Source organism: Diadema antillarum, unplaced genomic scaffold (assembly GCF_040938485.1).
Source record: "Diadema antillarum isolate AM-2024a unplaced genomic scaffold, OU_Dant_1.0 seq00001671_RagTag, whole genome shotgun sequence".
NCBI classification, from domain to species: Eukaryota; Metazoa; Echinodermata; class Echinoidea; order Diadematoida; family Diadematidae; genus Diadema; species Diadema antillarum.
This window is the reverse complement of record NW_027272368.1, coordinates 676,013-693,447: the sequence shown is the minus strand read 5'-3', so window position 1 is coordinate 693,447 and position 17,435 is coordinate 676,013. Positions and strand designations below refer to the sequence as shown.

The 17,435-nt window shown below is 37.6% G+C and overlaps 1 protein-coding gene across 1 annotated transcript; it reads right to left on the bottom strand.

The window, feature by feature from the left end:
- Positions 1-3,516: 3,516 nt before the first annotated feature.
- Positions 3,517-14,962, bottom strand: LOC139711577 (monocarboxylate transporter 5-like). Its single transcript, XM_071623455.1, has 3 exons — positions 14,773-14,962; positions 4,123-5,031; positions 3,517-3,647 (listed from the first exon to the last, which is right to left on the bottom strand). Exons 1-3 carry the CDS (start codon positions 14,960-14,962, stop codon positions 3,517-3,519), a joined length of 1,230 nt encoding a protein of 409 aa, XP_071479556.1.
- Positions 14,963-17,435: the final 2,473 nt, after the last annotated feature.

The following is a 17,435-nucleotide window of genomic DNA, read 5'->3' as shown; positions in this document are numbered from 1 at the left end:
ATTGCGCCCCGGTGTTTCATGACCGTCATTGACCGTGGACGGTCTTAAACGATAGACGTTGATGGTGCAACAATTCCCCAAAGCGTTTTCATCAACCAATAACTATTTTAGTCGGCCTTCTGTAATACCCAAGTGTTCACGAGGGAGGAATTGTAGGATGTAGCGAATGAGCACAGCAAAACAAAATGAATTCGATAATGACCGTGGCAATGACCATAACAACTTCTTGTTCCATAAAGCTATCACGTTACACGCAGGAAAGGACATTGTTTCGTTGAACTATTAAACGTTCAGTGTAAGAGTAGAAAGTAAACTTGTTCACTACTGGTGATTTCAAAATAGTAATTTTCCACCATGGAGATTTATTTATTGTCAATATCCTCAACTGGGAACTTCAATTGTTCCTGCAATATATTTCTTCAATCTTAATGACATTCATCATTTGTTTGTTTGTTGTTGTTTTTTTTTCTGCTGTAGGAACTACTTACATTCCCTCCTAAAACATAAATGGCAATATGGTGGGTGTGTCTCACCACGAGTATACAAGCTAAATACCCTTATCCCCCCCCCCCCAGCTCACAGTCCCCTACACCATACAAACTGCCAAAATACCTGCCTTACAATTCAATTTGGGGAATCTTAATGTAATCATAATCGCAGCTTATGAAAGTTTGATCATCCACATTCTAGACTAATTTTTGGTTATTCTTTTCATCAGTAAATGTGGAAAGAATTGAGTTTAGCTCTCCAGGCACATCCAAATCGCCATAAAAAATCTATTTCCATATGTCAAGAGATGAACAGGAAAGTACATACACACAGTTTTACCACTGCAGCAACAACCCCTGAAAAGCAAACTTTGATCCTTCCACAGTACATTCTATTTAAATAGCATGTAAACATGTCATTCCCTCATGCCTTTAAGATATGTTCATCTACACATAACTTGCAAATATTGATTAGCAATGAAAGATGAGGTGAAAGATGACACAATGTGAATCATTTTGAAAGGAGGACTTAGATATTGATGACATATATTGTTTTTGCATGGCAATGAAAGGCAGTTTTAATTGGACATGTTACGGGAAGATTTTAAGAGGAGAAAACGCTTTAACAGAACGGATATTGTGTCAATTTTAGATTAACTGTTGTGCTATTATTATAAAGATTTTTTTAAAGATATGGAAACGATTCATTGAAAGAATGATATATGTTGCACGATTATGACCAGAGATGCTGCGAAACGTGTTTCATCGTGGTTTCTAGATGTAATGTTCTGAATCTGGGGGAAAGGCGCCGAAGCTACACGGTTATGATAGTTTTGGCAGATCTCTACCAAAACCGAGGAGTTTCGGCGGTTCTTCCCAGAGTAATAGATTAAAAGATTGAAAAGGCTAGGCTGCGATTCCATGAAGTGTTGAACAATACGAACATTTGCCAATATATACATACAAACTTGAAATAAAGATATACAAAAGACATAGATGGATTAAACCTCGATCACCATTCATGTCGGTTAAAGGGATAGTATAGTTGGTAAAGGTGAAAATTAAGCTTTTAACTTTTTGTGTGATATAGAAGTCACTTGATAAAATGCTAAGAAGCCTTAAATTCTAAGAGCAATTCGAAATTGATTTGATGAAAATCGGTTTTGAAATGGCTGAGATACACCCCCCCCCCCAAAAAAAAAAAAAACAACAGAGTAAACCAAAGGGATCCTAATCAAAGGTGGGTCTCACTTTTTATTAGGATTGCTTTGTTTTGGATATCTTGGCCATTCCAAAACCAATAATTCCTCAATCCTTCTCAAACTGATGTGTAATCAACATTGAATATCAAGACGAATTTTGATATACCACATAAAGATACATTATATAGATGTTGACGACGCCATAATGATGTGACGGTAGAAAAATAGGCAGCTCCGGTCGAATGATAGAATATGCTCTAGCAAATGTTTGATTCTGTTCGACTTCACCACGCTGTTGCCATTGTTTTTTCTGTTTATCAGTAGATTCCCTTATCTATTTGGTATATTCAAATGACCTATTAAAAGGTGACTTATAACTGGTCTAAATATTCAGTGACTCTGTCCAGCTTAAATCAATTGAATATATTGCAATATGTTGTATTTGTGTTTGTAAGCTGAGTGATAGAGCATTGCTTTTTAGTTCAATGAAGTCATAATAACAGTAAATAGATATAACAAGTCGACCTCCACGGACCTCAAAAAATTGAAACACTTATTTCGTACTTGTAATATTCTATTTCATGTAATTTATTTTCATATAATTTCCAAATAGACGGTATGTACGTAAATTCGTGACATTAATGTTGAAAGAAAGACAAATCATGCACACCCACCCTGTGAATGAATGAAAGCATAGCTGTATAAGATCTATATAATTAAACTATATAATGATTAACATCAAATATCTTATAAAGATATTTTTAAAAATATCTGATATTAATAAGACCCAAACTGTTTGTTTTATGTATTTGCTTATAATGCCATGATCTTTTTATTTTGTTTTTGTTTTTAAAGAACAATGGGGTTAATATAAGTATTGTACAAGACAGGTGGATGATTATAGATTACCCAATTTCAAGTAGAGTTTTCACGACACGCAAGAAGATATTGCGGCCCTAAGATGTGGAATAGTCTTCCGGATGATATTAAGCAGTGTGTTTCTATGTTTTCATTGAAGAGAAAACTTAAAGAATATCTTGTCAAATTATGCAATATGTGCATTAGTGTCTTCTAGTTTACCAAACTGATCGATAGCGACTTTCTGTCTATCTATCTATCTATCTATCTATTTCGTTGCCATGAAATGAATGTTTATAAGCACGCCATTTCTTACTGAAATGCTTCAATCTTCAAGAAAGGAAAAAGTATATTTTTTAAGTTCTCTTTTTTAATCAAATCTTCCATCAAATGCACAATTTCTTACACCATCCATGTGCAGTGCCTTATATAATGATACATTATAAACAAAATCACGTTTTCGGTGCAATTTTTTTTTCATTTTAACTTCCTGTTTGTCCCGTCCAACAAATAATTCAACACCCTGGAAATGTCTGTAATCGGCTCGTTAATCATCAAGAAATTGTTTGCTACGATTTTTTCCGATGAAATTTCATTAAAATTCTTTAGGCATTGATATGCAATGTCTCCTGGTTCTCTCATGAAGATTGTAAAATGATGCATTGGACCTATTAATGTTATGAGTTTTAATGCTTATCTTATGTACATAATGGTAATGTATACAAGTGCACATACTACAAGACATCTATTATGACGTAAGAATGAGTACATTATGTTTTTTCCTTCTTCAAAAGGCGTATTTTCGTTGACAAGGATATCGTTATTTCCTTGTTTTTTAAAACTCTATAGCTCTTTCGATACTGTCCAAACATATGGAAAACGCACAAGATTCTCAAGAACAGCTTACGGACCTCCTGTGCTCAACACGCCATAGTGATCACGCACTCTTGTGGTCCACATAATGTAGTCTACTTTCTAGCTGCTTCTTTCCTTCTGTGGAAAAAGAGGTAGGTGGAACCCAAGACAACAATCACTGAGGTCATACTTCCAAATATCATGAAGACTGTCTCAAATGATTCCGTGACGTCATAGAGATATCCTGTGAAAAGATAACAAGATGGAGACATGGTATAAATTTTGGATTAGGTGAAAATTACTGAATGTAAATCGTTATCCATTGTCATTAGTCCTGGACGTTGCACATTTTTTACATGATGAATTAATTCTAATTACAGTATTATACCTTTTGAATAAAACGATGTCCCAGAAGGCGGGATAACGTCTTCACATTCAAAAAAAAAATGCCTTGAAGAGGAAATAAAAAGGAGAGCAAGACATTCACTTCTGGCACGTCGATGCGGTGCAGAAGCTCATGTGGCATAAGAGGTATGATTAGCAGCAACATTTTATTCGTGTAAATAATATTTACTCAAACTTACACGATAAGATTATTTACATTACCGCTTAAAACGTCTAAAGTTCATTTTCTTTCACATGAAAATTTTCTGGTTATCTTTGTTCGAACCTTTAAAGACACACAGGGATTATGTCTTGATTTTCTTTTTGAGTCTTACCTGCCAATGCACCAGTTCCAGCTGTCATTAGTCCCGTCTCAAAGAAAGACATTGCAAGGATTCCTGGGAAATTGTTAGGGGCTACAAGGATGCCCATGGCTGCATAAAAACATGCGTAAGATCCATGTAACCCTATGCCGGCAACAACTGAACAGCACATGGTATACTCGAATGACTTGCTGACGGGGTAGAGAAAGAGTGCGACGGTAGTAATACCATTGAGCAAAACGTATGTGTGTGGATTCCATCGAGGCTTGAAACACTGAAGAATCGTCAAGAAAATCCTGACAATCACTCCTCCAGCCGCACTTGCGACAGTGAGATACGGGGCAAGGGCAGGGTCTATCCCAATGCTTAGGCCATAGGACACCAAAAAGATGGTCCAACCAACATAGACAAATTCCATTAACAGTTGGCAAGGCAAAAAGAAAGTGGCATAGAAACGTTCTTCCTTTATTGCGTGAATGGCGAAGAGCTCCATGAGAAACAGACGAAGACTTTCCATCGCAGATCGCAGAAAACGATGGCTTGACTGAGCGATGGACTCATTACCGAAATTTTCACTCTTATTGCAGTCAATGCTGGTCTCATCTTCTTTCTTCGTTGACTCTGCAGGTTCAGATGATCGTACGGCCATATAATCAGCGTCATAACTTTGCACCCTCTCTGTCACTCTTCGGTACCTCATTGTTCCACCAACAGCAATAAGGTTGCAAGTGAGCGCGCCAAGCACGAGGAAAGTTCCATGTAAGCCATAGGCTTCGTATAGTTCTTTGGTCAACATTGGCAACGCCGCAGTTCCTAACACGGTGCCCAATATTGAAATAGTGTTCATTGAACCATATTGATCACCAAAGTGGTCTTTTAAGGTTACGTAGCCAGTCTGGAAAAGCATCCCAAAACCGAGACCTAAAAGAGAAAGAAAATATGAGCAACGTAACGTATAAACAAAATGTATTACATAAATACTCCTAGAAACAACAAAAAGTCCTGCGCAGTAAGAATACTTGTTATTACGAAGAATATACACCTACAGAAACAAACTCTCCTTTCTAATTATTTATGCCCTAGTTTTGGGAAAAGGCAAAGACATACATATATGCGCTATTTCCCATCTTTCCTATATGGGATGGGATGATGTTTACAAAAGTAAACAATGTCGGAGGAGTAAGAGTAACATGAGATTGAATTACAGCAATTCGCCTGCTCCACGAGACTATGGCATGTCTCAACTTCTGATAGATATGACTGTTTCTACCAAGTACTAACCAGTTACCAAGGACTTACCTTTCACCCTCTCTACACAAAACTTTCAAATCTGTTTCTATCCGTTAAATGAGGAAACAGTGTCTTTGGACTTGTATACTACATAATACTAATAATCATAGACTTAATGTACACTCAGCAAAAAAAAAAAGAAAGAAGAGAAAGTAAACACTTTTTCCAGTTAATATTTTTCATAGAAGCTTAAGATAAAAATCCATGTGTCATATAACATATCAAAGATTATTCAATTGCCTATCAACCTGGTAGGTTTATGCAAAGGGAAATGTTACGCATGAGTGAACACATTCGTTTTTGTCTTCCATGGCAGGAACGTAAAAATTGCAGAATTGGACGTATTGAAATTCACTTGCAAATGCCTTCCAAGATAGCAATGATAACAAAAGACCAATTTAACGCAATGAGAGACATGAATGAAACAGCAAAAATAAGTTTCCGTTCCCTTGTTTCCCTTTGTCTTCAAAACAAAAACCTAGTGGGGAAATTGAAGGTGGAACATAAGCAGTTTCCATCATTTCAAACTTTAAATGACATAGGGAATAAGCCGTAAAGGTGATAAAATCTACAATTTTTTTTTCATTTTACCTTTGATTAAGGAATTTAAGAATGCATGAGACAAATTCAAGATTAAAATTTTATTTACAATTTTCTTAATTTGGAATAACGCTTCAAATTTAACTTTCTTAATTCCATAATTTTTCTCTTATGTCTTTTGACTGCGGATTTCACAGAAGATTCTTTATTTTCCTCCATTATTCGATTATTTTTGCCTTTCTTTACCTTTGGAGGGTTACAGAGACATTATTGAGATCATAGGTTGATTTTTGCAAATTGATTTGCATTTCTACTGCGCTAAATTCGTCTTTTGTTCCAATTATCATATTGAAGAGGAAATACGCTTGAATATCAACTTGTCCATTTTGCAATTTTTACTTTTGTGCCTTGGAGTAGAAATACAAATGTGTTCACTCATGCGTAAGGTTAACATTTTCATTGACCTACTATATAGGTTGGTAGCTAATTAAATCACCTTGATAACTAATTAAATCACCTTAAAATATGGTATATAAAACACCATTTTTAGCCAGATAGTCTATGAGAAAGATAAACTTGAAAAAGTGTGTACTTTCTCTTTTTTTTTTTTTTTTTTTTTGCTGAGGGCTTATTCCAGAAGTTACAGGGAGAAATATCACATTTTAAGCCGCGATTAGATTTTTGCACCTATAATAGCCAACATTGTTAATTTGAGTCTTCAGCAGGCATCAGTGCCAGTCTCATTGAAGTTAGCATACATTCATCCTTTGTTAAAGAAGCCATCCCTTGATCCTGAGGCTCTGCAGCATTACCGGCCTGTATCGAACCTTCCATTTTTGTCGAAGATCCTTGAGCGTGTTGTCTTTTCACGAATATCAGACTATCTGCTGAAGAATAATTTCTTAGATAACCGTCAGTCAGCATATCGCCGCATCATAGTGTTGAGACCTTACTAGTTAACTTATCCAATGATATTTTGAGAGATATGGGTGAGGGAAATATTACTGTTCTGGTACTGCTTGATTTATCATCAGCATTTGCTACTGTTAATCATACGATTCTGGTGAATACTTTGAAGTCATTAGGTGTTGATGGTAAAGCTCTTGAGTGGTTCAAGTCATACTTATCTGACAGGTTTCAGGTTGTTTGTGTTAATAATGCAAAATCTGATCCTGCTCCATTAGACTGTGGTGTTCCACAAGGATCTGTTGGGGACACAGCCCTTTTCTCTATTTATCTGACTGGTTTGAAAGAGATTCTACATTGTCACTCTTTTAACTATCATTGTTATGCTGATGATATCCAGATATATAGTGTACATCATTTCTACCTACCCAAACCAATGTCGTTGACATCATTCAGAAACTTGAGGCTTGTATCCATGATGTCAAAAAGTGAATGAGCTCTCATTCATTGAAGTTAAATCAGGAAAAGTCAGAGTTGTTATTTATTGGCTCCAAAGTTCTACTGGACAAGGTCAGTCTTCCTTCTTTAACGATTGATAATATGTGGTTATTGCTCCATCTAAATCGTGTAGAAATCTTGGAGTATTATTTGATTCTACAATGTCTGTTCAAATCTCTGCTCTCGTTCAGCCACAGAAAAAAATAGTTCATGCTCTTATATCGTCCCGGCTTGACTTTGGCAATGCACTCCTATTTCAGCTACCACAATCTCAACTTTCACGCCTTACAAAAATTGCAAAATTCAGCAGCTCGTATTACCCATTTTCACATTTTGTTCGCGGATGTTATGTGTTTATTGTCACTTATGTCTGCACTTGGCTTTCATCTGGAGTTCTAGTGAGCAAACACCTTGATTCCGTCACTGTTGTATCATTTATTGAACTTTTATACTCCGTGCTTGTTGTGAAGGTGCAAGACATCTACTGTTGTTACGCATACGGACCTCGAGACGTGTAACGTTCTACATACATGTATGTGTCACCGTATAGACTGGTTGAATTTGGTAAGCGGAACTTACGAACCTATGATCTCAAAATGTGACGCTGAGACTCTGAACAGCATGGCCTATTTGTAAGCCTTTTATGAATGCACCACATATTTAGCTGCAATGATCGGAACGCATATATTTTAACATTTTACTTTGTTTTATTAGTGTTCTGTTCTCTCTGATCACATACACCGAATAATGAGTTAACTTTTGCCATTAATCGTGAGTCAACGACTCTCTCAGAATCACCTTGATTTTATAACCTCGCCTCACCGTTTATCAACTTCATAACTTGACATATTGAGTAGTATTTTTCATTTACTCGTCCAAATATTGCGTGTGTTTGACTCTGACACAACTTCCATCGTACGTGTTTTTCTGAACATGGCGCCATCCTCGTCACGTGTTTCGATTGCACCAATTGTCAACGAGGCCATTCAGCGCTACATAAAAGGATCGATGTTTATCGACACTATCCGGACAGCAGTCAAAGAAGCTGTCCATGAAGAACTGAATGACATCATTCATCGAATTGAGACCAGTGAAGCGAAAAATAATGGATCTGGAATGTCGAGTTGATGCACGGGACAAGGAGATCGCCAAGTTGAAGTCAGTCATTGACAAACAGCAAAACACATTGGACACGGTTCAGCGGGCAATCAACACCCAAGAGCAATACTCCCGGCGCAATTGTCTGCGGTTCCATGGTGTCAGCGAATCAGAAGGGGAGGATACAGATGCGCTGATCTGCCAAATCGCGAAAGAAAAGCTTAACATACCCCTCTCGAAAGATGACATCGAGCGATCGCACAGACTGTCTTCGAAAAAAGATCTCGATCAGCCCCAGTCACGAAACGCAAGAGTGACCAGGAACAACAAGCCTCGTGAGAAACGTCCGCGTGTCATCATCGTTAAGTTCGTCTCCTATCGCGTACGCAAAGTGGTTCTCTCTAGGCGTCGCGTTCTCAAAGGGACGAAGATGGGGATCGAAGAGGACCTCACGAAGACAAACGCCGAACTGCTTAAAAAAACGAAAGAGTGTTCGAAGGTTCTTGCAGCGTGGCCTTCTGACGGCAGAATCTTTGCTCTAGTCCCAGCCAGTGGGGGAAGAACAATGAAACGTTTAATCACTAGAGAGAGTGACTTAGATTTTATATGACATTCGAGCTACTTCCTATAACGAATTGTTTCCAAATATGCTCACTTACATGATCTTTCCCTGTGGCATTATTGATTATTAACATGTTTCAAGTACTATTTCAATGCAATAATGGTGCTTTTTCATGTTTTTGTGTGAGTGAATTTTCACTCGTTTCCTGTAGATTTTTCTGTTCATATTTTTCTTTTTCTTTTTTTTTTCCTCTTTTTTCTTTTGCAATGGGAATAGCTTATCCTTGTGTAGGTTGTACTAAGCCTGTCAAAAGTAACCAAAGAGGTCTACAATGTACGCTTTGTTGTCATTGGGTTCATGCCTCATGTGTTGGTATTAGCATAAGGGAATACGATAATCCTAACCATAAATTCATTGATTGGATGTGCTCAAAATGTATTTTTTCCTCCCTTCCTGTAAATGTGATTGAAAAACAAGAAGAGGAACAAATAATCAGAAATAATTACCATTACATACGAATTTGTCCACTACTACTGGAATTTCAATTTTTTCAGAAAGTTTGGAATTTGATGAATTTAAATAAAAAGGCCTTAAATTATTACATCACTCTGAATGTACGAAGTTTACTCCGAAATATTTGCGAAATCAGACAACTACTTAGGCAGAATGATATTCATATACTTTCTTTAAATGAAACCTGGTTAGATAATTCTATTTTGACCAATGAAATTGATACAGATGGTTTTCAAATAGTTCGGAAAGACAGGAACAGGAACGGAGGTGGAATTGCTATATAGGCCTATATCAGAAACAACTTACAATTTGAATTGCTAGATCATGATTCATTAAACTACTTGGAAGCCCTACCAATTTTGATATATCCGAGTAAATGTGTGAAATCGTTCATATTTTTATCATGGTATAGGCCTCCAAATAGTAAATCTGACATTCTTGATCATTATGAAGAACTGATTTCCTTCTTAGATGGCTTTAATCATAACAGTATTGTTATGGGTGACCTCAACTGTGATTTAATGAAACACTCTCTTAACAGTGACACGAAGCGTCTTAATCTGATCAATGAGACATATTCCTTAATCCAATTAAATACAAATAAGTTTACAAGAGTTTGTCACAATTCTAAGAGCCTGATTGATCATATGATTTGTAACTCAAAGGAGATGATCAAGTCGCATGGTGTTCTCTGTACAGGGATTAGTGACCATTATTTGTGTTATGTGATCTGGAAATCTAACCATGAGCATAAAACTCCTCGTATAGTCACTTACAGGAAACTAAATAATCTTTCTAGAGACACATATTTGGAGGATTTAACCTCACAAGATTGGCAATTGGTGTATGATTGCACGTGCCTAGATGATGCAGTTGAAGTTTGGCAAAATCTTTTATTAGAGGTTGTAAATCGACATATGCCCTGCCGCCAAAAACGTGTAAAAAGTAAACCGTCCCCTTGGATGACTTCCGATATTTTAAAATTAATAAAGGAACGAGATAAACTAAAAGCAAAAGCCCATAAAGCCAAATGGAATTTTGTGAATGAAAATAATTCATCAATAAAAGAAAATAAACAAACTTGCTATGATAATTCATGGAAGGAATACAGAACAATGAGAAACAGTGTAACAACCAGAATCAGGAAGGTAAGGCGAAACTTTTACAGTAACAAATTATCTGCCGCTGAAAACTCCAACCAAATTTGGAATATTCTAAAAGATGTTATGCCAAACAAAACTTCATCACAAACTGACCGTTCCAATCTAAATATTATATCTCATGCAAATCAATTTAATGATTATTTCGCAAATGTTGGGTCAGAGTTACCGTCAAAAATATCCCAAGTATCACGTGATGCCAATCAAAGTAAAAGTACTGAATCTACTTTCGACTTTGTATCTGTAACCGAGGATGAAGTGTTCAAAACATTAATGGGCATGAAGAATAAGAAATCTGTGGGCCTAGATGGTATCTCTATGCACATATTGAAAATTTCCACCCCTGTCATAATTCCTTCACTTACACATCTCTTCAACAAATCCTTAGCGGAAGGTGTTTTTCCCTCTCAGTGGAAAATGACCAAACTCATTCCTTTATTCAAGTCCGGTGATTTATCTTGTCCTACAAATTATCGCCCCATTGCGATTTTACCCTGTGTTTCAAAAGTTCTTGAAAAAATAGTACAAAAGCAGCTTACAAGTTATTTAAAAACAAACGATTTGCTATCTACAGCACAGTCAGGCTTTCGAGATTAACATTCTACCACCACTGCTTTGTTAAAAGTTACGGATGACTGGTTGCTCGCCATCGACAAAGGTCTTTACACAGGGGCAATCTTCATTGAGTTGTAGAAAGCGTTCGACACGGTGGATCCTTTCATTATGTTGCAAAAGCTAAAGCGAATGGGGTTTTCTGACGCTTGTCTTGCTTGGTTTAGAAGCTATTTAACAAATCGAAAAGTCGGAACACAGTTAAATTCTTCTATGTCAATTTTTTTTTTAGATATACATCATGGTGTCCCACAGGGCTCTATCCTGGGGCCAGTTCTGTTTGTGATTTATATTAATGACATTGTTAGTCAAGTAAAGAATTATCGCATTCACTTGTATGCAGACGATACAGTGTCATATTTTTCACATAATGACCCTATCCACATTGAAAACGTTCTGAACAACGATCTTAAAAGAGTGTACGATTGGATGTGTGTTAACAAACTTAGTCTAAATCTCCAAAAGACTGAGAGTTTTTTGATTGGTTCTCGCTCTTTATTATCACGCCGCAATACCCTTCACATAAAGTTATGTGGGCAGGCGATCAAACACAAAGAAACAGTTAAGTACCTTGGAGTTACACTTGACCAGCAATTAAAGTGGGATGTTCACATCAATGCATTATTTGGTAAAGCTGGTAAACTTGTAAAATATTTTGGTCGACTTCGTCATATTCTTAATGAAACATGCTTAAAATTATTATATAATTCTCTTATACTTCCTCTGTTTGACTATGCCGATTTGATTTATGACTCGGCCTCGCTGAAATATACTTCGCAATTACAAAAGTTACAAAATAGGGCGGGTAGGATATTTCTTGGGATAAATCCATATAAGCATGTATCAAATCATGAAATTCATCAAGTTCTAAACTGGGATTCTTTAAACGTAAGGCGTAAAAAGCATTTAAATTCCATGGTTTTCAAATGTCTCCATGACTACAGTGCCCCATATCTTAAAGAATTATTTAATCTCCCCATGTCCCGAAATTACTCTCTCCGCTCAAATGGTACCCTTTCACTGCCAAAACCCAAAACCGAATATTGTCGAAGATTGTTTTCGTACAGAGGAGCTTCCAGTTATAATGAATTACCTTCAGCGCCCAAATGCTGTTTAAGTGTAACCAGTTTTAATAAAATGATTAATGATGTTAAACTGTATCTGTCATTTTTTTCATAATGTTCATATCAAGATAAATTTCAAGTTTATAAAGTAAGATGGGTGGGTGGGGTGTTACTTAATTTTTGCTCACTTTTTTTAGATATTGTTTAAAAGTTATAGTAATGTTTGTTTTTTGTTTTTCGCATTCGATGTTTTCTATTACATTTATAATTTACTCTGTTCCTGGACCCCTCGGTAGAACAGCTGTGTCGTGTAGGCACAGCTATAGGGCAATCCAGCCGTATTTTAAATATCATTCTGTTGACTGTACGATTATTGTTTTGTTGTTGTTTTTATACGGAAAATAAATAGAACAAAACAATAAAACAAAACCATCACAAACAGAAATACTCACATCACCCCTGTTTTGTCCTCATTGCATTGGTTACCCGTTTAATCGCATTACATTCAAATGATTATTGCTTGCTTTTCATTGCATACACGGATCTGCCCCAGAGTGTGATGTTAATTTGCTGACATTTTATAATCCTCCCAGATGTTTAAAAGGTCATCCGATTGTAGATTGCTTGATGTTCCAAAAACGAAGAAATCATGGGGGATCGGTCATTTGCACATGCTGGACCTTACCATGGAATCAGTTGCCTCAAGCTATCCGTTATATGTTGACTCCTTTAAAGTTGCCCTCAAGACTCATTTATACGTAACCGTTTTCCAGTAGAATTGTATGTGATGATTTTTTCCCATCGTCATCATTGTGGCATTCATCTTCATGTGCATGTTTGCTTAATACTCACTTTTTCTACCACTGTCTACTGCGCCTTGATCACATTAGTTATGTGGAATTGGCGCATTATAAGTACCCTGTATTATTATTATTAAGTGACTTTTGACCTTAAATAAAACACGAGAGATATTACCCGAAAACCTAATCAGCGCGTATAGACTTCATGCAGTAAAGCTAGGACAGGTAAAAAGAACATTTGCCAAGCGATTTTGTCCCTGAAATCTTGTTAATAAGCCGTTAGATGGACGGACAAACGGACTGACAAATACCACCCCCCCCCCAAAAAAAAAAAAAAAAAAAAATGCACCCTTCAGCCACCCTTCCAGACGGAGGCATAAAGGCGCTAAGGGGTATCGTGCCATTATTGTATGTCATTACCGATATTATTGTAATTGAGTTTCATTGAACATTTCCCCTGGCATTTCCACCATTAACAAGTTAGCTTTTAACCTCCGACATGATTATTTACCTTTGTCATTTCATGTTCTGATATTGATATTCGACTATTTACCGTTAGCAGATTTCCTTGAACTTGAAAGCCATGGATCATCGCGATCCATGTTGGCTGATAGCTCATTAGCATGACCGGAAACATACAATTAAAATTTTGGGAAATTCATTTTCACCCTTTCTTCATAAGTTGAAACTTGTGGAAGTTCATAATCGGGGAAACTTTTCTGAGAGCCAAGGGAATTGAGTTCGTATATCCAGATCTTTGGGGATATGACTTTTTCAAAATTTGTGCATTAGATTGAACAATTATGACTGTATACCGTATGACTCACCTGCGAGAACTAGGAAAACTCCGATGTGTAAGGGTGTGTTTGCAAAATACAGGCAGGAGATCGATATGCCAGCTAAAGTACCTCCAGCGAGTGATGTGGGTCGTGGGCCAAATCTCTTGATCATCATTTGGGCAAAAGGGCCTAAAGTTTAATGTGGTGGAAAATATAAAATCAGAGTGAAAAACATGCTGAAACACCTCTAAATGGTCCCAATCCAAGAGGACGGGGTGCGAGACACTCTCTCTCACGCACACACGCATACACACACACACACACACACAAATAAACTAATAAGGTTGAACCTACGTTTGTAATATGCTCCATACAATGATTTGCACTCGACAACTCGACGAGACCAGTTATAGTCTTCAATATATATCTTATATATAATCATGTAAGTATATATTGTGTATGTGTGTGTGTGTGTGTGTGTGTTGGATGTGTTTGAATGTACATCTACTGGTAGTCTGTAAATATATCCCAATTTACAACAATCATGTTCGGAAGCAGCGGTAATGGATCTATGCATGCAAAACCACACAGGTGCAGTGCGTACACTCATAAAATACTTATCATGCTTATGATCTATGAAATATACCAGAATGTAGACTTCACTTCAAAAGAAGAAGAAGAAGAAGTCTTACTATGGTAAGTTTTGAGTCACAACTAACAGTCAGATTCTAAAAAAGAAGAAGATATGAATGGATGCAATTAGACCTGTATCTAACGGTATCCTCAGAAGGATTTCAAAGGAAAAATCATGAAAATGGAAATTACATTGGGAAAACTTACAGAAGAGAAAGGTTGCTGTAAACTGCATCGAGACTATCAGTCCGACAATAGCGTACGATGAGCGAAACTGCGTAGCCATGACTGGTACGAGAATGCTATATGACTTGAGTAGGCCCTGGCTGAAGAAAGAAATGCCACATTTTCCTAGCAGCACGATGAATCGCCAAGTCTCCTTCTCTCCATCCGCCATATCTTCGTCTTTTCATTCACTGCTTGACGATGGTGGGTGAGTGGCAATTGACTGGAAGCAGGATTAGTCTGATCTGTCAGAATCCGACTCAAAAAACAAAGAAAATTGCAAAATTTTAAAACATCACCAGTGGCGGATCCAGAGGGTGCGCACAGGGCTCGCGCCCCCTCCTTATTTTTTGTTAAAACAAAAGAAATGAAAAGGGGAAAAATGGGGGAGCGTGTGCCCCCTTTAATTTTGTAATGGCACCTCCCTTTAACGGAATTTCCGGATCCGCCCCTGATCACTGTCTTTGAAGAACTTTGGGAAGACATTCAGCACATTCGTTGTGCATAATACACAGTACTACTTGTGTGAATAATGGAGAAAGCACCAATCGGACATGTCGTATTGAGTCAGTATCAATCTGTATCTGGTTGTTGCTGTTAAGACAAAAAAAAAATTGCAGTGAGGCACCTCATTAGCTAAAATAATCGAAAATGAACGCATTAATTCTTACCAAAGAGTGGCTGATTGTGCTGCTTCCTCTGACTATGACGCCAAATGGAAAGCTTGATTTCTGCTAGATTTCATCCCAGGGATAGCTGCGTAACGTAGACTGACTGGGCCTTTTCACTTCAAATTGTTGCAATTCTTGCGTCCAGTTCTGCCCTATTCACTTGACACGTATCTACTCACTTCGATGGAATGTAATTTCAACATGTTATTCCTTTCATGTGTCTTTCCAGGTACGTCACGATAACAAACAGACGTTGCAGAACGCAAGAAATGTAATCTCCGCCTATCAATGTGGTTCATTCATGGACATGATGATGAACGTTCCAGAAGCTGAACCGCCGTCCTAGCGCTGAAACGCTCTGCCAGATTTATTCTTCACAATGTGGGCGTTAGTTAACACAATTAGTACAACTTCGGAGCCGGGGTCACGCGTGTCATACTCGAAAGTGGCTTCTTGGAGACAATGAAGCTAAGAGAAAGCTCTCCCATTCATCTAGCCATCACATAGCTCTAAGACGCTAAACTTTGTACCACCAACCAGTGGCGTCTCTAGGGGGGGGGGGGGGGGGGCAAGGGGGGCACGTGCCCCGGGCGCCACTCTTTGGGGGCGCCGAAAACGAAAAAAAGGAAAAAAAAACGAAAAAAGAAAAACGAAGAAGAAAAAGAAAAAAAAGAAGGAAAAAAAGAAGAAGAAGAAGAAGAAGACGAAGAAGAAGAAGAAGAAGAAGAAAAAAAAAAAACTCGCCCGGACGGGAAGGAGGGAGAATGGGGGGGGGGGGAGAGAAAACCAAATCAAACAAGATGAAAGCAAAAAATGACAATGTTTATTGTGTTCACACAGTTTGTTGGTATAGATCGTTATCTATAAGGCCGTCACCATTAATTTTCTTGATTAGAATTGTAAGATTTAATAAGCAAAAAATGACAAGAATTCCATGTTTTGTAAGCTAAAATTTCGGCTCGCTCGTTGCACTCGCTCGCCAAAATTCATATAAAGAGAAAAAAGAAGATAAGGACAAAACGTGATGATGACGCGGACAAAATGACAATGTATATTGTATTCACACATGCCATCGTTGAAGGCAAAATGTTACACGGAGCAGCGGCTGCAATTTTATTTCTTTCGTTCTGAAGCGATCGCCCATTGGATCAAACGAGGGCGCCAAAGGTGTCGAACATGGGGGGGGGGGCGCAAAAAACCAAATCAAACAAGATAAGAACAAAACGTATAATGATGACGGAAATATACAAATTTCGGCTCACTCGCGCGTACTAATTAAGAGTTTTTTTTTTCAAGTCCTCAGTTTGTTGGTATAGATCGTTATCTATAAGGCCGTCACCATTAATTTTCTTGATTAGAATTGTCAGATTTAATAAGCAAAAAATGACAAGAATTCCATGTTTTGTAAGCTTAAATACAAAAATTTTCGGCTCGGTCGCTGCGCTCGCTCGCCAACATTTATCACACACAAAAAAAGATAAGAACAAAACGTGATGATGACGCGGAAATATACAATAATTTTCGGCTCGCTCGCTGCGCTCGCTCGCCAAAATTTATCTAAATCTATTACATTTAAATCACCCTCAAAAGACCCCTTTTAAGTCCTTGAAAAGGCATATCATGTAGACTTTTTTTAAGTCCCTACCGGGATGGGGTTGGGGTTGAACACTTTTTTCAGAAATTAGGGGCGCAATTTTCGCGCTTGCCCCGGGCGCCGTTTTCCCTAGATACGCCACTGCCAGCAACAATGAATTAATGCAGCTCTACCATGACCCCTGCACAATAAACACAATGGTGTTTGAACAGACCGTGAACGTGGATGACGCAGTTATTTCCTATGAAAAGCTTTACTCTGAAAATGCTACTCGCATTGTCTAGTAGCTGCACGTATCTTCATGATACGTATTATCGGAGCAGTTGCAAGCTTAATGGAATAAAAGATGTAGATTCTTAGCTTGGTTTTGGAGGGAGACG

Coding starts and splice junctions, on each gene's coding strand:
- LOC139711577 (XM_071623455.1), bottom strand. CDS start 14,962: ATGGCGGATGGAGAGAAGGAGACTTGGCGATTCATCGTGCTGCTAGGA. Junction 5,032..14,772: donor TACAGCAACCTTTCTCTTCT/GTAAGTTTTCCC, acceptor TTTCTCTTTTAG/GTCTCGGTTTTGGGATGCTT. Junction 3,648..4,122: donor TGGAACTGGTGCATTGGCAG/GTAAGACTCAAA, acceptor ATCTTTTCACAG/GATATCTCTATGACGTCACG.